Source organism: Eucyclogobius newberryi, unplaced genomic scaffold, assembly GCF_026437365.1.
Source record: "Eucyclogobius newberryi isolate DKJ021-1_F unplaced genomic scaffold, fEucNew1.0.hap1 SCAF_1, whole genome shotgun sequence".
NCBI lineage: Eukaryota > Metazoa > Chordata > Actinopteri > Gobiiformes > Gobiidae > Eucyclogobius > Eucyclogobius newberryi.
In genome coordinates, this window is record NW_027315723.1 from 16,016,201 (window position 1) to 16,040,334 (window position 24,134).

The 24,134-nt window shown below is 39.7% G+C and overlaps 1 protein-coding gene across 4 annotated transcripts; it reads left to right on the plus strand.

Annotated features, from left to right (window-relative positions):
- The first annotated feature begins 354 nt into the window (after positions 1-354).
- Positions 355-23,894, plus strand: LOC140352516 (rho guanine nucleotide exchange factor 7-like). Of its 4 annotated transcripts, none has more exons than XM_072437751.1 (22): positions 355-575; positions 1,707-1,790; positions 8,258-8,336; positions 9,664-9,785; positions 10,089-10,290; positions 11,467-11,558; positions 12,969-13,063; positions 13,871-13,966; positions 14,256-14,378; positions 17,064-17,202; positions 17,390-17,449; positions 17,547-17,687; positions 18,618-18,704; positions 18,786-18,864; positions 18,934-19,079; positions 20,017-20,241; positions 20,834-20,927; positions 21,035-21,124; positions 21,782-21,928; positions 22,541-22,637; positions 22,705-22,759; positions 23,423-23,894. In XM_072437751.1, exons 1-22 carry the CDS (start codon positions 411-413, stop codon positions 23,543-23,545), a joined length of 2,541 nt encoding a protein of 846 aa, XP_072293852.1. In that variant the 5' UTR covers positions 355-410; the 3' UTR covers positions 23,546-23,894. The 4 variants fall into 4 exon arrangements, with proteins under 4 accessions (XP_072293852.1, XP_072293861.1, XP_072293870.1 ...); XM_072437760.1 differs by having other exon boundaries at positions 18,934-19,061; positions 23,423-23,893; XM_072437769.1 differs by lacking the exon at positions 21,782-21,928.
- Positions 23,895-24,134: the final 240 nt, after the last annotated feature.

Consider the following 24,134-nt stretch of genomic DNA (forward strand, 5'->3'; position numbering starts at 1 on the left):
TAAAACAGTTGCGCTGCACGACGCCGCTGCGAACATCCTTTACGCACGGAGCAAAGACCGGACCAACCCATCATTCCTGAGACACTAAACCTTCATTTCACACTTAAACATCGTTTCATTCACCGTTTGATTGAAATGTCGGACACTTGGACATGTGTTGTAACTGTTGACGCGTTCATCCTTTACAGGGCTGGTACAGCAGTCATCTGTTTTTTCTCTTGTTGATATTTGAAGACGGAATTCTTTATGCTTGGAATATTTGATTCACAAGAACAAGCACATTTTTAAGGAAAAGGCGCGTTTTTTTGTTTTTTTTTGTTTTTGTTTTTATACACAAACGCAATCCTGCGCATACGTGTTTTGCTTCGGTCGTTCTCGTGTCGGATGTTTGGGCAGAGGAGGAGGACGCGATGAACTCGGCAGAACAGATCGTGACCTGGTTGATTTCTCTGGGGGTGCTGGACTCGCCCAAAAAGCGCGTTTCGGACCCGGAGCTGTTCCTCCAGACTTCAGTCCGGGATGGAGCGGTGCTGTGCCGGCTGCTGGAGCGACTGCGACCCGGGAGCGTGGACAAGGTGACTGCCCAGAGTCGTTTCAATATTTAAAGAGATATTCCTGGGTTTATTAATAATGTACTGATGGTATGGTTCAGAGTGGACCTGGTTTAATCCAAATGTGACCTGGTCCACAGTTCACCTTTAGATCTGACATTGGTCTGGTTTGTTTTGGACTCGATTGACCTGGTTTATGGCTGGTTTAGTCCCCTTTTTGCGTCTGCTTTGGAACGGGTTTTGCCCTGGTTCAGACCTGGATTTAGTCCGGGTTTAGCTGGAGCTGAAGTTGCTCCTTTTTGCGCCTCCAAACTTCGTGCTAAGATTGAAATGTGTAAATAGAAATAGTGGAAAACATTACAGTCTGTCATCGGTAAAGGTGTATCCAGGCTTTATAACTTTGCATGGATCTGATTCCAATACAGATTTGAATTTCGTTTCCTCTCACCACAAAACAAGCGGACTTTGGTCCATGAAACATCACTTCCTGAAATCTTCATCCTGCTCACATTAAAATACTGTTGCTTAAGTCGATGGTTAAGCTCATTTACCGTCTGCAGAACAATTTCACAGTAAGAGCTGAGAGCGGACAGTGGAGTAAGACCTGTTTAAGTTTCATTACATTTTGTGTTTATGTATATACAGATGATTTTATACCATCAAAGCCACATTGTAATTCTGCTTGCACACTCGCTTGCATAGTAATAGTGATAATAATAGTGTCCAGTGTTATCACAAGACTATTGGCTTAGCTATATTTAGGTTTGATTCATGTATTGATTTTTTGTCAAGTTTGAGTTATGTAAGTTATGGAGGTTATGGAGGTTCAAGCCACCCCTGTGATTTATTAGATTACAACAGGTTTCAATAATAGATGTCATTGCTTTACTGTACTCACTTCTCTATCTTGTATTTACTATGGATGTTTGTATTCGAAAAATATTTTTAAAACGTGCTATTTTTATGTTATTTTGAAAGTCCAGACAGGAAACGCTTCGACTTAATACAATCAACGTGACGATAATAATCAGCAAGTGTAAAGCGCAAAACAAAAGCTCAGTAATTACACCTGTTTGAACATTTTAACCTCTTTATTTCGCATTAATAACGCGACAGATTGGATTTTTGGAGTTAAATCTTCACTTTTCTCCACAGTTTTATTCCGAGCCGCGGACGGAGGCGGAGAGCCAGAGGAACATCGGCGAGTTCGTGCAGGGCTGCGGGGGCTTCGGCGTGGAGGTGAGCTCAGCCCGGGAGCACCGGGAGCACCGGGAGCACCGGGAGCACCGGGAGCACCGGGGCTTATGCGTCCGTCTGAGGGTTTACACGGAAAAGAATGCCTCAAACTGACAGAATACAAGCGTAGGATTGGTGCTTTATCATTGATTGTGCTCCTAATTAGGTTTTAAGAGCTGAGCAAAGTTACGTGGATATTATAATGTAAAATGTATTTTCATTACGTACACTCACCAATAGATATAATACTGCATTATATTTTAAGTATATATATATATATATAGGAGTGTATTTTTACGTTGTTAGGGAATAGTCTATAGCCTTCTTATTGGAATTATGCTTTCAAATTTCCTAGTTTGTCACAGAGGCAGTTTAGTATATATCGTTATCGTTATATATATATATATATATATATATATATATATATATATATATATATATATATATATATATATATATATATATATATATATATATATATATATATATATATATATATACTGGTGTGACCCGGAGTATGAAGCTCAATGGAAGCATATTGAGAGTAATGTTCAGGTCTTACTGGCAGATGACAAACGGAGTAATTTGGAGGAAATAAAAAATCCCTGGGTAAAATCTATGCTTACGAAATGGAAAGAGCGAATCAAACCATACTACACAGAGATGTTGAAATCTTAAACTAGTTTATGATCAAAGTTTGTACCAAACTGCACCGACCTGAGATTTAAGGTCTGGAATGTTGTTGTTTTTACCAGATTGTATGAGAAAATCCAATGAAAAGCTTTGATATATTGAAGGAATCATTTGGCTTAAGAAACAGGGCTTTTATGAATAGTTACAAATATGGAATTACTACAACCAAGAAATTAAACAAAGCAACAATGTTTATAACCTTCTGACTGAAATCTTCACCAAAAATGGATGACACAAACTGCACTGACATTCAAGAACTGGACTTATAACATTATAATAGACATATGGTAAATGAAAAAATAGATTAAATTAAATAAATAAATGAAATGACAGATTAACCTGTCCAGTAACAAAACTCCAACAAATTCAATACAAGCCGTCTCATTTCTGCGTTTGTGCAAATTCATTTTTATCATCTTAATAAAATGCATAGTCGACTGATAATAAAAATGTGTTTTATTGTTTTATTATTGTTTTATTAGATGCCCCATTAGCTGCATATTTAAGGGCTGCTAGTCTTCCTGAGATCCGCTTAAAAAATTGCCATTATATAAATCAAATAAGCAATACATTGCAAAATATATAAAAAATATACTGTAAAAAAATGTTATAGTTGCCTATGCATCAGTGATAAAAGAAAAACTATTAAGACAGAATATTTAAATTATAATTACTTTATAACATGTTAATTTGGTCATCTACAGTTATTGTAATGGTAATACATTCTTAAGTTTATGTTTAACTTCAGTTGTACATGCAGAGATGGGGAACTGATTCCAATGAAATATGGCTCTATGAAACAGCTGAATTTAGACTCAGGGAACCTTCTGTCTGGAGGTCCATTGATGAGGAAGGAAGTTTAAGATTGTCACCTAGTGCCTGCCTAGTTTGATCTGTAGTATATACTTTCAGCAAAAACTAACTTTTCAGCAAACAATCTGGGCTATTTTGATTAGAATAGGGCTGGGAAATTAATCAAGTCACAAAAATCATCAATATTTGGGTGGGTTTTTTGAGAGGTCCACAGTCGACTCTCTGTCAGTAAAAATGTGGTTTTGAGCAGAGGTCAGACCTCTGAAGAAGGAATTTGAATATGTGTGTTAAATGGCAAAGATTAAAAAATATCGAGGTCGATCAATATGAGAAAATAAATCGTGACTATTATTTTTTTTCATATCGCCCAGCCCTACGTTCGACTAAAACACCTGTGACTGACTAAACAACTAAAGCACTACAACCCTAAGACACCCCCCCCCCCCCCCCCCTCTCTGTGTGTGAGCTGGTTTATGTCTCTGCCTCCTGCACATCTGACCCATAAGTTTGAGAAACATTGATCTTAACGATATCTACTGAGCTGTCTGTGATAATAATCTCCATAGCAACAGCGTGGAAACAGTTGTTGGGGATCACCGGGGGAGTTTGGCTGAGGTGCTTTTGTTGAAGTAGGAATGCCAGAGCCAAAACTCTTTCTGAAGTATGACTTGGCCTTTAGTCCCAGTGCCAGGCCTCTGAGCCCCTGGTGATGGTTGTCTTCCTGCATGGAGAGTTTACAGGCAGAGATGTGTGCACGGACTTCTTTTGCATAACCGTGTGGCACTTGCCCCACTGAGAGATCAGTCCCTGTTTCCCTGGTGATTGGAGCCTATGTCCTCGATGGGCCCTGATGTAGCAGGTTTAGTCTTTGGCGGTGGTCACACTTGTCCTGGTTTTGTCCTGGTTTGAGCTCATGTTTGGTCCTGTTGTAGACTTGGACTGAACCAGAACTGAATCAAGACTAAAATAGGATCGTCCTGGGTTTAGTGATGGATTTAGTCATAGTAAATTATAACGGTAGTTAATTTTGATCCTCAGTTAAGCCGCCATCCAGGATTTATAGAACTGTACCTGCATTCGTAACTGTAAGTTTGAATCAAATAAATGCAATTCAATTCAGCCAAATAAACCACTAACCCTTACCCTATATATTAGTTTGTTAGAGTTAGGGTTAGGCGGCTGTGTGTGTGCATGTGTCATTGCTACTACCGCTGCATTGTGGGTTCAAACCCAGCTGTCGACCATTTGCTTCACTCTCTTTCCCCATTTCATACTGTGTCTGCCCTGTCAAATAAAGCCTTCAGGAAGGAAAAACCTTTTAAAGAAATAAATTCATATATTATAACTAATAGACTGAATAGACATAGGTCTAAATATCCATTTATTCCCCTCCTCTTTTTATTTCTCTTTCTGTCTGTCTGTATACCCGTCCCTTCCTCTGTTGTTTATAGATTGATTAACAGATTTTCCGTCCTGCAGACAGACCCCTCGTAGCCCTGTCTCATCTCGTTATGACGGAGGGAGGCTTTTTCCACCGTTCAGATCAATAGTGTCTGAGAGCGACAACGCTTCATAGTACTTTATATTATTGTAATTTTATTTTAACACAGAAGACACGACCGACTGCACAAAATTTTAATAGGTCTGAAATTATTTAGGAATGTCTCTAAATTAGCACTAAACCGGGTCGAAGCAAGGACCTAAACTCGACTTATATAAGATAGATAGATATTATAACTAATAGTGGGTGGAATGGGACCAGAACTAAACCAGGACTAATTAGGATTTAAACCAGAACTAAACAAAGATTTACCCTGACCAGGTCCAGGACAAATTTTGCCCAGAACCAGGAATTTAAAAGGACTAAACCAGGACTAACCCTAAAGGAAGGACTAATCAAGTGCTGACCAAGACTAAACCAGAAATAAACCAAGTCTAAAGCAGGACTAAATCAGATCTAAAGCAGGACTAAACAGACGTTTTCTTTTCCAAACACACTCCATAATCTAAATGTATAATTTTGCAGATAAAATTTGGACTTGTCCCAAACTGCCTTTCTGTTTGATTGAACCTCAGAGCAGCAGAGAATATTATGGTCTGCCGCTGTGGGTGGAGCTTTGGATGGTGATGTAATGCTCTCTGTAAAAGGGTTTCCAATCACACAGAGCAACACAAGGAGAGGACAAAAACCAGGACTGAATCAGGATTAACCAGAACTAAACCGGGATTTAAGAGAGGAGAAAAATCTGAACAAAACCAGGAATAAATCTGGATTTAACCAAGCTGAAAACTGTGACAAAATAGAGACTGAAAATTGGGTTTGAGCGAGGCGGCAAATCAGCATTAAAACCAGGACTGAAGAGAGGAGCAGCGCCAGGACTAAAATCAGGTCCAAATGTGGACAGGACAGGACTAAGCCAGGGAGTAAACCAGGACTGTGGCAGGACTAAATGGGACTGAACCACAGTCAAGTAGGAAGACAAATAAAACCAGGAGTATATCAGATCAAAATCAGGACGAAAGCAGGACTAAACTAGGACTAAACTAGACCATAACCAAAATCAAATCAGGTTAATTACAGTTCTTTTTCACTTGAAGGAGGATGGGGACTTTAAGCAGGTATGATATCAGAAATCTGGCTTTGTTTTCTGAGAAATACGTTTCCTTTGAGATCTAAATGTCCCTGTGTCTCCATGGGGTCTTATTCTGTGTAAAAATTGCAAACCCTTTAGTCTAGACCGCTACAAACATAGAAATGCAAGAGATTCTATATTATTTTTGCAGTTCAGATGTCAGTCTTCTCTAATGTTAATGCTCCTGCACTAAATATAGGTTTATAAACAGAGGTTCCTCCATGTTTTTCCTTTTGGCTTTGCTCCAAACCTCTCCTTTGTCCTTGGTCTGTCTCTTTCTGCATTTAAGATGTGCTCCTATAATCTGGTTGAACTTCATCAGGAACATTAAATATGCACAAGGAACAAACAGGTTATAAAGACTCATATAGTTCTATAGTAAGATACACTGTACAAAACATTACTTCAAAATAACAATTATCACATAGGGCTGCTCCAATATGGCAAAAATGCTAATTGAAATGTTTTTTGTCTGTTTTTTTACGATTACGCCAATGCTGTCTTAATGAACATGTAGAGAAATTACAGACCTAATATATGAGTAAAGTTTTGTGACACTGTAGATAGACCTTTGCTCCATGGTTTTGAGGCAGAATGAGTCAGTATAGAAATAATGAATTATATTTTGTAATAATTTATATAATGTTTTTAAATTTGAGTAACTGCACAGCCCTAATTACACTATTAAAAGAACAGGAACATCTATATTTTATAGATCAGTAATTATTTGGAACAAACAAAACTATTCAGTTCAGAAGATCAATCTTGCTTTGGCTTTTATGACCATGTATTTTAATTAAATAGTATTTACTTAGTAGTTATTTATTGATTTATTCAATTGCATATGTGGATTATCAATATAGATATTTATTTTCATGTTATTTAATGTTTAACATACTGAAGTTAGCCCTAGCCTCACTGATCATATCACTGTCAATCACTTTCACCTCACGTCAAGAAGATCTGCTAAGTGTTATGCATTGGCAGGATCCTGTTTGTGGACTTAAACCTTCCATTCAACACCATCCTCCCTGCTCCAGGACAAGCTCTCCCAGCTCAACATGCCTGACTACACCTGCAAGTGGATCGCTGACTTCCTGACGGATCGGAGGCAGTGCGTGCGGCTGGGGAAGAATGTTTCAGACACTCGGACTATGAGCACAGGAACTCCACAGGGCTGTGTACTTTCTCCTCTGCTCTTCTCACTGTACACAAATTGCTGCACCTCCAGCCACGACTCCGTAAAACTGATCAAGATCGCTGACGACACCACCCTCATTGGGCTCATCTCGGACGGGGATGAGTCTGTCTACAGGAGGGAGGTGGACCGGCTGGTGTCCTGGTTCAGCGGTAGCAACCTGGTGCTCAGCGCCCAGAAGACAGTGGAGATGACAGTGGAGACACACTCCCCCATCACCACCGTGGACTCCTTCCGCTTCCTCTGCACCACCATCACCCGGGACCTCAAGTGGGAGCTTACCATCAACTCCCTCATCAAGAAGCCCCAGCAGAGGATGTACTTCCCTTCTCACCCTGGACACGGACTATTTGAGCCTCTCCCCTCAGGCAGGAGGCCACTCCCCTCAGGCAGAAGGCCACTCCCCTCAGGCAGGAGGCCACTCCCCTCAGGCAGGAGGCCACTCCCTTCAGGCAGCAGGCCACTCCCCTCAGGCAGGAGGCTACGGTCCATCCAGACCAGAACCAAGAACAGTTTCTTTCCCTCTGCCTTTAGACTCATGAACACTTCCTAATCACTGTCACTTTAACTATAATTTATTAAATCACTCACTGCACTGTTCACTTTCTGCACTAAAGCTGCAAATTCAGCTGTAATTTGTGTGTTCATAGTAAGCCTATTCTTATCCTATAGCAGATTCAAATTTAAGATTTAAAGTTTTTTTTTTTGATTTTATATAGGTTGTTTTATCACTGTTCATTGTTTTATGTTGCACCGTATCATCACCCAAGCAAGTTCCTATGTTTGTGAATTCTGTTCATTGACAATAAATGCTGGATTTCTGTCTCATGCCAAACATGTTCAATAACTTAAGCTCAGAATCTCAGTGGTATTTTTTTTGTATTGGTTTACTTGATTTTCTGTTACATTCCTCTAATAGTATAAACAGAAACGTTGTTCTACACGAGATGTTTTCAGAAGTATTTGTGGAGTTTGTGTTGAAAGCAGAGGATTAAGAGGGGCTCAGACTTTGGGATAATCCTGCTCCAGACCTCCAGCATAAATCTGTGCACCTTTGTTATGACACCAGACAGAAACTATTTAAGAAATATTTCTGAAATTATAAAATTAAAAATTTATTTTTTCGGTTTCAGCCATTTGAGCCGAGTGACCTACTGCTGAACTTCTCCAGAGTCCTTAGCTGTTTGGTCGCCCTCAACAAAGCCACAGAAGGTACAAGCCTAACATGTATCTTTTAAAACTCCTATTTTGTCTTTGGGAGTTTGTTCTAATATAGTTTCCTCCTCAAAAACCAAATCAAAAGTGCTCCTCTGTTTCTGTTTTTGTACACTCCAGACTTGTTCTAATTATATCAAATTTCAAATTGCCTTCAGTACATCTTAGACAATTTGACGTTAGCTGTCACTGATTTGAAGTGGGACACAATTGACTTCCACTTCCAAAATGCTCCTGCAGATACAGTCCTAGCACCTCCTGCTGGCATTTTATATGCACAAATATCACAGCAACAAGATGTTAAGACATACGTTTAAAAAGGATGAATAAAACATAATCCAGGAGCCAGTTTCTTGTCTCTCACTCAAACAGATCTTTGTGTTTTCAACATTTCAAAGTCTGAAGAGCAGCTCTTCTTTTGTCGGGACCTTGTGGAAATGCAGGAATAAAAGTGTTTATTCTACTTTTCTTTCTCCCATTCTTTCTCCCTCTTTTCTCCATGCTCCTCTGTCCATCCTACGCCTTTCATACCACACTCTTCTCCCCTCTTTTCCTTCCTCTGCTCTATCTCTGTCTCTCTCTGTCTCGCTCACTCTCTCTCTCCCTCTCTCTCTCTCTCTCTCTCTCTCTCCCTCTCTCTCTCCCTCTCTCTCTCTCTCTCTCTCTCCCTCTCTCTCTCTCTCTCTCTCCCTCTCTCTCTCTCTCCCTCTCTCTCTCCCTCTCTCTCTCTCTCTCCCTCTCTCTCTCTCTCCCTCTCTCTCTCTCCCTCTTTCTCTCTCTCACCCTCTCTCTCTCTCTCCTCCGCCCCCTCGCTCTCTCTCTCCGTCCCACACGCTCTGGATCGGAGCCTTGAGACAAACTTCAGATTTCACTCAGTGTTCTGGTGATGTCACCGCCCACTTCTACCAAAAGATTCAGTCACCAGAATAGGCTTTTTAGTTTTATATTTACGTGACATTCAAAACAGAAAAATACTAATGCAAATGAGGAATTACACCATTCTCTCTCAAATTAAATATGTACACACAGTAAAGCAAGTTGTTGTGTGTTTGTGTTGTGGACAGAAACAACCAAAGACGCAGTAAAGTAAAGCGTAAAGTTACTTAAAAATAATGTTACTGAAGAAAAAGTACAAAGTAGTGGTCCAAGACAATACTCAAGTGAGGAAAAAATGGCGGGGAGTTTTGTGTTACATATAAAGAATGACATTAACATAAGCGTGCTTTGTGATCAGTCATGACTAATGATATCTGTGTTATCTGATTATTTAGTGCACACATTTTTATTGAATGCACTGCTAATGAAATATTGTTACGTTTTTCAGATCCTGGTCCAGCTGACGATGTGTGCGTCCCTCGTTCCTCCGCTCTGAGAATCAAGTCGTTTGATTCTATTAACACACAAACCAGGTCCTCCAAACTCCTGCAGCCACAATATCGCAGCCTGGTGAGAAATCCAGCCGAAAAACCTCCTCACTAAAGGGGTAACCACCCTGCACACTTTGCACAGAGATATCAGGAGACTCATCCACAACTTCCTTGAAAGAATAATAGAGGATTTTTGGCGTGCAATCTGAGTCTCATTTCCTCGTGACGTGGACAGCCGTGTAGTTTTCTCACATGTCAATCATTCCCTGCGCGCTTCTGCACAGCTGCAGCCTCGTTCCCAGGATAGCAGCATGTTATCCTCTATTATTCCTTTAATGAGAGTAGAAAGCATAACCACTCTTCTGCCCTTGTTTTTGCTCAGGACATGTCGGAGGGCAGTGGGAGTGGCCAGCTGCTGGTTAAGGCCCGGTTCCCATTTGAACAGACCAATGAGGATGAGTTGTCGTTCTCGAAGGGTGACATCATCAGTGTGAGCCGGCAGGAGGATGGGGGCTGGTGGGAGGGATCGCTGAATGGGAAAAGTGGGTGGTTCCCCAGTAACTACGTCAGAGAACTCAAAGGAGGTGGGTCTTTTGGTTCCAGTACTTTAACAATGCAAAGAACAGCTTTACTTGAGTAACTCAGGGGATTATGCAGTTCAAAATCTTTACAATTTTATTTAAAGGTGCACTATGTGACTTTTCTGGTGTGGTCCACCATCTGCTTGTCTCTATGGAGACTGTATTGCGTTAAACATTTCTCAGTCTTGCATTTATTCAGTTATATTTCGTTTTATTGCTATAAAATTCCAGACAAAACAATCACATCTCCACGGAGACAAGCAAGTAGTGGACTGAACGTCAGAAGTGCATCTTTAATATTTTGAAGGAACCTGCATTTAAACTATCAGAACTAAACAAAGATCCTACCAAGAAATAGACTGTTCATACTTGTCCTGGTTTGGTTCTGTTTGAGCCCAGTTCAGTTCTGATGTTGATTTGGTTTGGTCTTGGTCTAGTCCATGTTTAGTTCTGGTTTAGGTCCCTTTTTTGATATGGTGTTTGTCAAAAGGAGAATGCACTCTAAATTAGGATTAAACCTGTTTGAAGCCTGGACTAAATCAGGTCTAATACATTCTAAACCAGGTTTGCACAAAGACTAAACATTAACCAAAATCTGCCACTGTAGCAGTCTTTCTGTTGCAGTGGTTTGTTTTTATGGGGATTCTTAGCTCAGTCCTCCCCTGTGACCGCTCCTGCAGTTTCCCCTCTTCAACTGTTTAAAGCTGTGTGGCTTTGGAGAGACTCAGGAAACAGGAAGCGCTCCGCAAACAAAAGCCGGACGCTCCAAAACTCAACTTCCTGAAAGTGCAGGATCAACAACTGGAAGAACTGTTCAGAGGGAAAACACAGATACAAGAAGAAATACATACATACATTTCGAGGCGTATAGAGCTGTAATTGACTAGAACCTCTTTTTATTTTATTTTATTATTCATCATTTTTATACTGGTTATAAGGGACCTGTTGCTCAAGAGGAGCTTGTTGACTCAAAACATTTGAAGGTTTTTCTTTCCATATGTGCTAGAATAATTATTGCAAACCAGGACTAAAACAGGTCTAAAATGGGACAAAACCAGGACTAAATCAGATCTAAACCAGGATTTAACCTGGACTAAAAATAAGTGCTAAACCAAGTGTAAAATCTAAACGATGACTAACCAAACTAAATAAACACAATATTTTGTTTATGTGTCACAGATAAATCGTCAGACAAACAAAAAGTTGTCAATCTGAAAAGTCCCCCCAAAGGATTTGACAGCAGCATCATCAGCAAAACCTACTACAACGTGGTGAGATACATTTTTTTTCTGTACAAGAAACAAGTATATACTGTACAAGATACATGTATGTGCTGTAGACTGGGGATACTATGAATGACTTCATTGTTTTTTACATACACATTATTTCAAGTTACATGGAATATCAATAATTTAATTTCAAACTATTAAACTAAGGTACCTGATTTTCAAACCATGTAAGGAAGAAGTAGGTATCTAAGCTCTAAGCTATCTACCTAACGTGTTTCTAGCTCTCACAAATCCTTTGGCACATCACTAAAGCCCTTTTCAGGCACATCTAAACAACTGCTCAAATGCGGAGCGCCTGTTTTTTGTGCACAATTGTACCCACTTTTCCCACCTGGAGGTGATACTTCCAGGGTATAATTGCTGCGTGAATAAAAAAACTCAGCTTAAATGTTTCTCTGTTTTTGTATATATAATTATTATATATAATTAATTATATATATATATATATATATATATATATATATATATATATATATATATATATATATATTCACTAGAGTATAGAGTATATTGTAAAAGCAGCACTTCAAACCACAAATCACTGTATATTATGTGTGTGTTCTCTCATTTTAGACAATGTTTAGCCCTAATTATTCCTGATAAATTCCAAGTTTAGATCTGCTGGCTCTCAGAAAGACAAAAATTATGAAAGGTTTGAGAACCACTGCTCTAATGGATGTATTGGAATTGACTCATTTACAAGAATGATGTTGGGTACACCAGGTTTACAGTGTTAAAGGATTCAAAAGACTTTGTGTGTTAAAACAGTTCTGTCTGTTATTGGATTCAATGTAGGTTATGTTTTCCATTCCACTGATTTCTGGGGCAGTCTCACCCATGGTCCCTCAGCCTCACACACCCCCACAGCCTCAGTCACACACACACACACACACACACACACACACACACTCTCTCTTACTTTGCTGTCACTTCTGCTGTAAGAGAGAGAGACAGGGAGAGTATTTTAATAATAAAACATGTGCCTTGTATCTCGGAGTGCTTTCTCTTATTCAAACTCAAAGCCCGGAGTCACAGCTGTGCCCTGGCTGTTTTTGTTGGTCTAATGCGTCTTATATAAATTCCACCTCAGGATATTTACTGCAGAAAACCACACAATATAAAACAGCCTTCTCCTTCCACTGGACAGCCATCTTGTGCAAACAGTTTCTCCCATCAACCATCATTCTCCAGCATGGTCCTCCGAACCAGGATCCCAGTCAGATCTGGTCCACTGAAATGTCAAAATGTAGACGACAATCATGGTTACCTTAGACTGCAGTTTACTTACAACAGTTTGAAATCGCACAAAATGATTTCTATAAATGTAGATGGTGTTGTCCTTTTCTGTGTATGTGTCCAGAAGTGCTTTTAATGTTACTTTGTCATACTCAGGTCCTTCAAAACATCCTGGAGGCAGAGACTGAATACTCTAGAGAAATACAGAGTCTACTGGGAACATATTTACGCTCACTTCATCCTACTGACAGGTACTACTACTACAGTACCACTATTACTACTATGGCTGTATAGAGTATAGGTATAATATTAATATCACCAAACATTGGTATAATGTATTGCAGCATCCTTATGTTTGAAATTAGTTGGTTGACAAAAATCTATATCACAAGAAAATAATCATTGCAGGTAATGCTTCCTAATACCTTATAGAGTTTATAATGGAATTGTGTTTGAATTTTACTTTTAAATGTTTTAAAATTAGTTGCTGTCAAATTATTTTAAAAAGGAACTGGATTAATCGCACCAATTAAATATGATTTATCACAATTAATGTTCTAGTATTTTCACGCATTTTAAAAGCCTGACTATAATTGATTACTCGTTTTAGTGTTCGCTTTATTTTCATCACGGAGCACACGTTCAGCATCAGATCCGCACTCGTACACGTGAGGACTGATGGATTTTATGTATACATTTGACCAGATAATATCAGTATTGCTCCTGAACTCCTCCTTTGCTCAAATAAAGCTTCTGTCTCTCATAATCTAAAAGAGCATGTTTACTCAAAACTGAGTGATTAATCCGCATCAATTCATGTTTAATGTGTACATTTTCTATTATTAATTGCATGAGTAAACGCGTTGATGTTGACAGCCTTATTTAAAAATGTACATAGTGGAATATTAAAATGTTACTTTAATACTATTGTAGCAATTTGCAATGCAATTGGATGGAATGGATTTTCGTCTTCTCTTCTGCCTCCGCACAAATCCTTGTCAGCTCCTCTATCTCCTCCTGAACTCAGATTCTTATCCTGCTGTTTTGTTTTGTTCCAGGCTGAGCAGCTCAGACATCACTCACATCCAGGGAAACCTAGAAGAGATCTCCACCTTCCAGCAGATGCTGGTCCAAAGTCTGGATGAGCACACCAAGTAAGTCTATAAAGAACACCTTACAGTTTGTCTGTATGGTTAATTGGGATTAGATTTGATATTTATGTTTAGAAATCCAGATTAATTTCACAGGTCACATTTAAACCTGTCCAGGTGCATTTGAGAGAACACTGAAATCTGAACTCATCCAAGCATTTCAGAACATGATTATAGTCTAAACTACAGGGTTAGCAGCTTTTAGAACTTTAATACAAGATATTTTGTTGTTTGCAATACATTACCCAAAGGGATGTCAAGGGAGGAATTTTTTTTTTAACTGTTGTTCCAGACTCCCAGAGACCCAGCAGAGGATCGGGGGCTTCTTCCTGGACCTCATACCCCAAATGAAGACCATTTATGTGGGATACTGTTCCAACCACCCTAATGCCGTCCATGTGCTCACCCAGAACAGGTACTGTCTAATTAAAAACAATAAAAACAGGATGTTTTCTTTTTCTTCTTTTAAAATATTTTTTGGGCCCAAAGGCTTTATTAGACAGGAGAGGAGAGTGTGAAATGGGGGATGAGCGAGAAGGAAGGACATGCAGTACTTTGTCGGAGTCAATCTCACGTCTCACGACACTGCAGCCGGCTGCACTTGGAGTCTGGCATACATGTGCTGGTGCTTTAACCACTCCACCACCAAGCAGCACTAAAAAAACAGGATGTTTTCAAATATCACACAAAAAGTGAATGGACTGTAAAAATGATGTTTCTGGTGGAGATGTTGCTTTGCCTTGCACGTTCCACAGCATGGCAATTAACCAATCATATCTCCATGGAGACATGCAGGTGACACCACCAGGCCAAAAACACCTGGAATCGAATAAATACCAAAAAGGAAGATAGAAGTTAAACTAATGCTGTGAAACAGTCCAGGCACAGTAGTAGCTTCTCCATGAAGACAAGCAGGTGCCAGACACTATAGAAAAGTTACATAGTGCACCTTTAAATACAAAAGTAAAGAAATATGCCTTTCTTCTGTTCTTTGGAAGAGTACATGGAAAGTTTCTGTTCTTTCAGCTCTTTCTGCAGCTTTTTGACAGCTTGTTGATGATTAGGAGTGATCCATTGTCGAAAAATATTCAGTTGTAGTCATCTGGACACTGTAATGTCCCTAATGTCCTAGTCCAAGAGCTTGGATATTAAAAGAGCTAAAAAAAACAGGACAAAAGGGAAACAGAATCAAAAGGAATGGAGTGGACTGTATTTTGCCTCTGATTTGGCCAGAATAGTAACTGATAAACTTGAAAAACTTAACATGCCCAAAACAGTTCCTGAAATCATATCACTATCTCCGTATGGACAAAATAATTAGAATAATACAACCTTCCTGAGCATAAATAACACAAATAATACATTATAGAATAATGAATACAGTCCAATTTTCCGTGTTTACATTGCTCTCCCACTCACGTAAACAGGACACAGCGTAGTGCCGTTACGCACTCAGCTCTTAAAGCTTTTTGCTGGACACTTCCATCTCTGTCGTTGGAGAACTGTACTCCGCAGTCTGGGCCAGACTGGGCCGTGCAGACTTGCATGTGCACAGCTTAGAGAAGAACATCTATTTGTTAAACATGATAAATTACCACCATCACCATCACATTCACCCAAAATCCTTGGCACAGACTGACAGCACAACACAAGAGGACTTGATCCGCACGTACGATCAGACTTTCCGGCACTCTGCTCCAGAGCTGACCACAGTGGGCTCGCGCCCTCTGGACCACGCAGCATCCCACCAAGCACTTGAGTGTCTTGCTGTGTGTAACAGTGCGGTTCTGCATGTGCCTCGTGCAGTCCTTGTTGTCTTTGACCTGGTCTTGGTTTAGTCCGGTTAAATTGGGACAAGCCGAGGACATACCCTCCATTCCCTGAACTTGCGGCGGGGCAAGTGCCACACGGTTACGCACAGTTGTGCCATGTTCACGTGAGTGGGAGCCACGGAGAGCTCACTTTCAACCCTGGGAAATGGAGCGTATGTCCATGAGCTTTTTACCCAGTCAGCCTGGACGGGAGACTAAACCAGGTCCAAAACCTGGAGGCACTAAGCACAGAACGCACCGATGTCCACGCACACATCTCTGGCTGTAAACTCTCCACACTGGGTGACGACCATCACCGAGGGCTCAGAGGCCTGGCATTGGGACTATAGTAATGCAGGTCAATGCATCAGTCTGGAAATGTGCGCTTCAGGATCATCCGCTCCCGTGGCTTTGCTGCTGCCTGCCCTGGTTTATGGATCACAAGTCGAGTTTCCAAGCAGAGCTGTGTGCATGGACTGCTGTACATTTTGCGCCTCCTGGTTTTGACCTGGTTTAGTCTGGGTTTAGGCCGGGCTCCGGGGATGAAAGCGAACTGTCCGCGTTGTGTAAAACAAATAAAGGTGAATTGAATAAAGAAACCATGCTGCAAGGCTATTTCAATTTTCACTTATTTGTTCAAACACCATCACCATATATGCACTGGCACCATCCCACTCCAGGCTTCAGCGGCCAAGTCCAGCCTCTTAACGCCAGCACTGACATCGTGAAGGGAGCAGAAGAGTGACCTTGCACCGCCCCCTGTCTAAGGCTCCTGTTAACGCTAAGTCTGGGGGCAAAATACGGCCCTCAATGTCTGAAAAACTACACTACAAGGCAGGAAATTCCTGTTTATTTTAACTTTAAACCATCTGACAAAAACTGGTTCATCCTAAGGACAAGATACTCAAAAACCAAGCAATGTGATCTATTTAATCCAATGCAGTGAGGAAAGTTGTAAAGAGCGTTACGCAAGTGAGACTAAACAGCCACAGCTGCACAAAAGGATTTAACATTACAGAGCATCATGCATCTTCATCTTAAACCACTCAGGACAGATTCTAAGCAGGGAAAAGAGATGGTTTGAAAGAGGAGTTAAGGAGGCCATTTTTGTTCTTGGACTAGGTCCACAGATTGAGAATGACTTTTGGATGAAAGTCGAAATGCTTTGTTGAAAATTAACGTCAGACTTGGGTCCTTCTCTTTAATTATTTAGATAAACATTAATTGGAAAAAAAGGAATTTACTTTTACTCAAATAAAATGAAAATTCATTGTGCCCTGTCTCCACAGCGAGGAGCTGGGTTCATTCATGGAGTCCAAAGGAGCCTCAAGTCCCGGGATCTTAACCCTGACTATGAGTTTGAGCAAACCCTTCACCAGACTGGAGAGGTACCCCGCCCTGCTGAAGGAGCTGGACCGACACATGGAGGTACTGAACCAGGACTAAACCAGGACTAAATCCAGACTGAACCAGGACTAAACCAGGACTAAATCCAGACTGAACCAGGACTAAACCAGGACTAAATCCAGACTGAACCAGGACTAAAACAGGACTAAAACAGGTGCATGCCGGCACTTATTTCTTAAACTGTGAAAGTAAAATGATCCTTTTTTAGGACCAACACCCAGACAGAGCAGACCTGCTGGCTGCAATGACCTCCTTTAAAAAACTGGCAGTAAGTCACTTGTGTTATCTTTAATATTTACATATTTTATAAGACTTGTTCTTTGAGGAAACAGATATGAATAATCTTTAAATAAATGTGTTTGAAGTCCCATTGTCTGGATGTGAGGAAGAGAAAGGAACTCGAGCTGCAGATTCTCAACGAACCAATCAAAAACTGGGAAGGCGATGATATCACAACCCTGGGTCCGGTGTTGCACATGTCCATGGCAACGGTGCACAATGGCCAGGTCAGAGGGCAAAGGTCACCATCATTACGCGTTAAACAAGCAAACAAAAGCACAATCTGAATAGTCGCAATTTTGAAATCCCCAAATTCTTTAAACCTCCTAAATCTCCTAAACCTTTAGTTTAGGAGATATAATGACCTTTTCCCATGTTTCGGCTGCTAAGTGAGAGCTATCTTCAGAACTGTCACCGCTCGTCGTGACGTATCATATACACTGGCTGTGGCACACGCTCTAATATTATATAGGACCAACATAAGCTTTGATTACAGTGCACATTCGGTGTTGCATAGTTTCGATAAACTTCTGCAATATTAAAATATTTATTTCCTTCCACTGTTGCATTATTTGTCACCAGTTGATCTTGTATTGATGATGGAGAGAGTGACCACTGCACAAAGCCTTCTCCAGCTCAAACACTCTCACTGGGGTTCAGATCTGTAGTACATTAGTTTCTGCTTCTCCTTAGATGTTTTCTCTGCTCGATGCTAATGATTTGACCCTTCTCAAACACACTGATAGCTTTTCCATGACCACAGGATTTGTCTTTCCACATGGTTGTTATGAGAAGCCACTCACTGCATCAGTTGGGTTTAAATACCGTGTTGCAGCTGTAAGATCATCACCTGCAGCAGTTCTCCAGTAGGAGGAGAGGACCTACTATATTTGCCTAGTTGAATCAAAGTGGTAACTTTTTTGTATCAACTGTTGTTCGCAGCAAAAACATGTCAACAAGATAATTACAGATCCTAAATTATTATCTTTAAAAATAACTAAAGTTTGTGGATGTATATAAAGAAGACAAAATCAACGTTGTTGAAGTAATCTCCCATCGTCTTTGAGAACTAAATGTTCATATGTCTCCATAAGATTACATGTTCTCAAATTCATGGAATTCTTTGAATTAGTTCATTAACCAAAATGTGTTTTCAGGAGTGGGAGGAGCGATACCTGGTCCTTTTTTCTCACACTCTGCTCATGCTCTCGGCCTCTATGCGCATGAGCGGATTCATCTACCAGGTCTTCCCTCTCAGACAAGAAAATAAAATTAAAGCACATATAAGTTATTTTTGTTGAATGTTTATTTTTGATCGTGTCCAGGGCAGAGTGCCTTTATCAGGGATGCTGATCTCCAGGATGGAAGATGGAGAAAACATGAAGAACGCCTTTGAGATCACAGGTCAGACTGGAGTTCATGAGCCTAAGAAAGTGTTATTTATTAATGTTATAAACTTACTGTGTGTTGTAGGCAGTTCTGGTGAGAGGCTGCAGGTGGCGCTTTCCTCCCCTCCTCTCCTGCAGGAATGGTTGGACCTCCTGACCACACAAACTCATGCTCCTTCAGCTCAGATCCACACAGGAAAACTCTCCTACACCGTAAGTGTCTTAGTAGTTGTGGCTCAGGCTGTGGTAGAAATAATTGAAGTGGTCTGAGAGAAGAGCAGTGACTTTGAATATATATATTAACACAGGAAAAATGTATTCACTTCCAGCACTGAACACTCAACACTTTGTGTTGAGTGTTCAGTGCTCAAAAAAAAAAAGTTCAGTGCCTTCATAAAAAAAGGACCACATGAAAGAAGCACAAAGTCCTAAAAATGTGGAATCTGGTGAGAATTTGTACAAGTGTGATCCCAAGACTGACCGAGGGGCAGTGAACATTTATCCGTAAAGGTCATCATCATTATCTTCATTGTACACAGGTTAGGACTGATATGGGCAAAGACTTGGAACATTGTAAAGTGTTATAGCTGCCTTTTAATGGGCAAGTTTAGACACTCTTTTTTTTAGCTGTGATAAAATCTTAATTGTAACTATTTGTCCTCGGGGAACTTGTTTTCGGGTTGAAAAATGCAAGATGTCGGAAAAACTATGAAGACTAAATCAGCTGATTTGTATCTCTTTGACTAAACGTTACGACATCTAGGGGTTTACTGTGGCTTTTTCATATCACAAGAGCAAGACAAGAAGGGCTGGACATTACCTTTAACTTTATTAACTCATGTAATGTTAGCTAAAGTGAAACTGATCTTTACTAAAACAAATAATGTTACGTTTGAGTTTTGAGAAGGCTAACAACAAATGTTCCTGGTTTTGCCCATGAATTCATGGATTTCAGAATGATGAGAAACTAGTACTGTTGCCGTAGCGATTAACAATTTACAGGAAGCTGTATCACATGTATTGAGATTTAATGGATTTATGTTTGGTGACATCAAAATCCTGACTATCTAAGATGAAAGCACATGCAACCCGGGCACCGAGGACCTCATTCACGCACCAGTGGATCTTCTATATTTCTGATTTGTTGGCCGCTTTCTCTCCTACACAGTTGCCCTCTCTCCCGGCCACCCCCTCTCGACACTCAGACATCAAATCTGGAAACGGGATCCTGAGCTACAACACACTGCCCCAGGCCTTCTCCTTCAGCCTGACCCAAGGAGGAGGCACCATGTGGGGGCAGTTCGAGCCTCCACACACCCCCAAACCATGGAGCCAGAGCTGCCTGAGGCCCGCGCCACCGCTCAAGCCGGCCGCGGCGCTCTGCTTCAAAGAGGTGAGTGAGAGGGAAAGAGAATTTTTACTATGAAGGCATCACAACCATTCGAAAAGTGGGCGGGGGGGGCGAAGTAGCAGGGCTTGGTATCCTCCCTCTGAATTTATAGAACCTTTCATGAAAAAACAATATACTGCTGATGCTTTAGTGAGTATTTTTAATGAGTGGGTCTGAAGTTCATGGTTTAGGTTTACGTGGCATCATAACGATTTCAACTGTCCATAGTTTAAACTGAGCTTGAGGACTGGTAGAAATACCATTGAATTCTTAAAAAGCTGATTTGTTGATGTGGTTCATCCTTGTAAGTACTGGGCCTATCCACATGAAACAAAAGCTGGCATAAAGTCAATGTAAATTAACTAACAAACAATAAAACAAATATGAACAATAAGATGAATATAGTGAGTTTATGGACACAATTGCAAAAAATATATAAAAAATTGGGTTAAACATTTGTGAATTTTGTGTTTGGCTATTTCATTCAAAAATCCCATAAAGTTATAAAGGCCATGCCCTCCATGATGACAAATTAAATGTAATTTTGACTTAATATTAAATGTTTACTATTTTATAATTCTCTTTTTATTTTCAGGACATGAGCAAAAGTCCCAAAAACATGAAGAAACTCCTACCAAAACGTAAGCCAGAGAGAAAATCATCAGAAGAGGATTTCACCACTAGAAAAAGTGAGAGCACGGGAGATTTAAAAAGTCATGGGTGGACAGAAATCAGTTGAAATATAAGTCAAATTTGAAAATATATTTGAAATTTAAGTGGTCCATGTTGTTTTCAGGCACAGCTGCTTTGGAAGAAGATGCTCAGATTCTTAAAGTGATAGAAGCGTATTGTACCAGTGCCAAAACCAGACAGACCCTCAACTCCAGTGAGTACCACACATCTATAACCTAACCCTGCCAAACCAGCAAACCAAGGGGAAGCACTGGACATCATGATCATAAATAAATACTAAATAATACTGTTAAATAATTCAAACCTATTCAGATGAAAAAGTCTGAATTATTATTTTTCATAATGTTATATATTTATTCTTACACATGGATATAAATGAAAACATATTCTAAAATATATTTTTATTATAATATGAGGTTTTTTATCTAATAATGCTCTCAAAATATATTACAATTGTTGTGCAATACTTAAAACATGTGTAATAATTTTTAAGATAAATTACTGTTGTTGTTTTTTTGACACAAGTAGATTTCCACGACCTTGTATCAAAATAAAAATAATGCTATAAAACAATGATCTGGTTCAAATGCATAAAAGCTTTTCCTTCAGCTAACTTCTGACACTCTCTGTACTTTTTACTCTGTTGCTAACTTGCTAACAATGTGTTTTTCACGTCTCATTTTCTAATCATTACCCTTTCCCTAAACTCCTCCCATTTGATTTCATATACATTTTTCTTTATTCCATTGCAACTTGGGACCTCCCCTCCTACATTTTACCTTATTTTATCATTTTGACCCTTTAAAAATCCCCCAAATTCTCCCAAACTCCACACATTTTGCCATTTAAGCATGGCAGGGCACCGACCTCATGCATAACCACGTCCTCGCCGACTCCAGCGCCGCTAATCTACCCGGCAATCCTAGCGACCAATCGGAAGACTCGGATTACGACAGCGTGTGGACAATGCATAGTTACAGAACGGGATCCTTCTCTCGTAAGATCTTAAATAAGGAGTAATGTCACGTTTTTTTTTTTTCATTATTACATTTTGTTGTTGGTTTGTTGAGATGAATGAAGTTATTGTTCAAGTCCAGGTGTTTTGTATTGAACTGCAATGAGTAACTGAGTAAAAGGACTCAACCAAAACCAAGACAGGACTAAACCAGGTCGAAACAAGGACTAAACCAAGTCTAGAACCAAGACTAAACCAGGACTAGACTCAGGGCAAAAAACAAACCAGTTCTAAATGACTAACATGATCAAACCTGGATAGATCACGGACTAAACCCGTTGAATCAGGACTTGAGCCGGACTAAAGACTAAAACTGAACTCTATCAAGACGTGAGCAGGACTAAATCAGAGCTAACTTGGGACTTATTAACCAGGTCCAAAACTTGTACTTTTTCTATTCTTATGTTCATACTTCCACTTAACTTAAATGTACAATATTTTTCTAACACTCTTGGTGCAGTCTCTTGTGTCTTATCTCATATCCTGTTTTCTCATAATTCTTGTTCAATCCAATTTAAACATTTCACAATATTCATCAACTTAACCGTAACATTTTTATGATTGATTTTTTTCTTTTCTTTTTAAATATTTTAGGGTCAAACAGAAAAGACGTTCACATGTTGTTCCCAGAAGAGGAGAAGATCATCGTGGAGGAGACGAGGAGTAACGGGCAGACGGTGGTGGAGGAAAGGTAACTATTTTAAACTTTCGTGGAAACTGAAAAGGAAACATGATAAAACTGTTGTGTTTTTCTTCAGGAGTCTGGTGGACACTGTGTACAGCCTGAAGGACGAGGTGCAGGAACTCAAACAGGTGAGTTCACGGACGCCATCCTACTTAAAAGTCTTATTCAAATCTAATAAATGACTAAATTCGATGTAAAATATGCTCCCACTATTTGATACATCCACAACACACTTTAAATTACTAGTGTTAAAAAAATAAAGAAAATTATACCTGATTTATACATTTAAAAAACTAGACATGGAACTAAACTAAAACTATACATATAGAATACATTATTTAGAATTGCAAAAATAATTGGTGTGAAATAAATGTTCCTCTACTTCAAAATAATATTTTTCAAGTAAGAAAAAAAGCATTTGGGGAAAATACTTCTCAAGTAAGAATAATTGTCGGGACACAACGGGATTTATTGTAATTGGAAGGAAAAATCAATAAATGATGCACAAAATGGGGCTATTTTCAAAGGATGGACACAAACAATTAGAAAAACTAAATTATATCTGAAGTAGCGGTACAAGAAACACGCTTCTCCACACTCACTCACTGTATGTTACTCAAGTATGGCGTCTGAAAACAACTGAAGTACAGTTTTATTAAAAGGTTACTCAGCAAATATAGCCTACTTGAGTAACTTGAGTGATACCCACCTCTGGATATGTGACTATAGATATGATATGTACAGTACATGGCACAGATGTCTATAATTTTTAGGATTAATCTATTTTTCAGGACAACAAGCGAATGAAGAGAACGTTAGAGGAGGAGCAGAGGGCGAGGAAAGAGCTGGAGCGAGTCGTGAGGAGAGTTTTAAAAAACCTCAACGACCCGACGTGGGACGAGACCAATTTATGATCAAAATACTTTGATTAAATATTTACACGTTTACAGACGCTGTTCAGACCAGTGACCAAAATACTGCTGTGTACAAGTCGCCTAAGCATTTAGACTGGACTTTAACAGGTAGAACACACTGCCCCCTGGTGTACAGTGATATTTATCTCACTACTCCAGATGCCCTCCCAGAAGCAGCCCTCCCCATTTGTTTGAGTGATGTTATTTATTATGAAACTAGAATGGACCAAGAGCCATAGGTTTGGAGACTTAAGTGACCTGGATCTAATACAAAGACTCTAAACCAGGTCTAAACCAGAACTAAACCAGGTCTAAACCAGAACTAAGCCAGTTCTAAACCAGAACTAAACCAGGTCTAAACCAGAACTAAGCCAGTTCTAAACCAGAACTAAGCCAGTTCTAAACCAGAACTAAGCCAGTTCTAAACCAGAACTAAGCCAGTTCTAAACCAGAACTAAACCAGGTCTAAACCAGAACTAAGCCAGTTCTAAACCAGAACTAAGCCAGTTCTAAACCAGAACTAAACCAGGTCTAAAGCAGAACTAAGCCAGTTCTAAACCAGAACTAAACCAGGTCTAAAGCAGAACTA

Coding starts and splice junctions, on each gene's coding strand:
- LOC140352516 (XM_072437751.1), top strand. CDS start 411: ATGAACTCGGCAGAACAGATCGTGACCTGGTTGATTTCTCTGGGGGTG. Junction 13,064..13,870: donor TCACTTCATCCTACTGACAG/GTACTACTACTA, acceptor GTTTTGTTCCAG/GCTGAGCAGCTCAGACATCA. Junction 22,638..22,704: donor CAGACGGTGGTGGAGGAAAG/GTAACTATTTTA, acceptor GTTTTTCTTCAG/GAGTCTGGTGGACACTGTGT.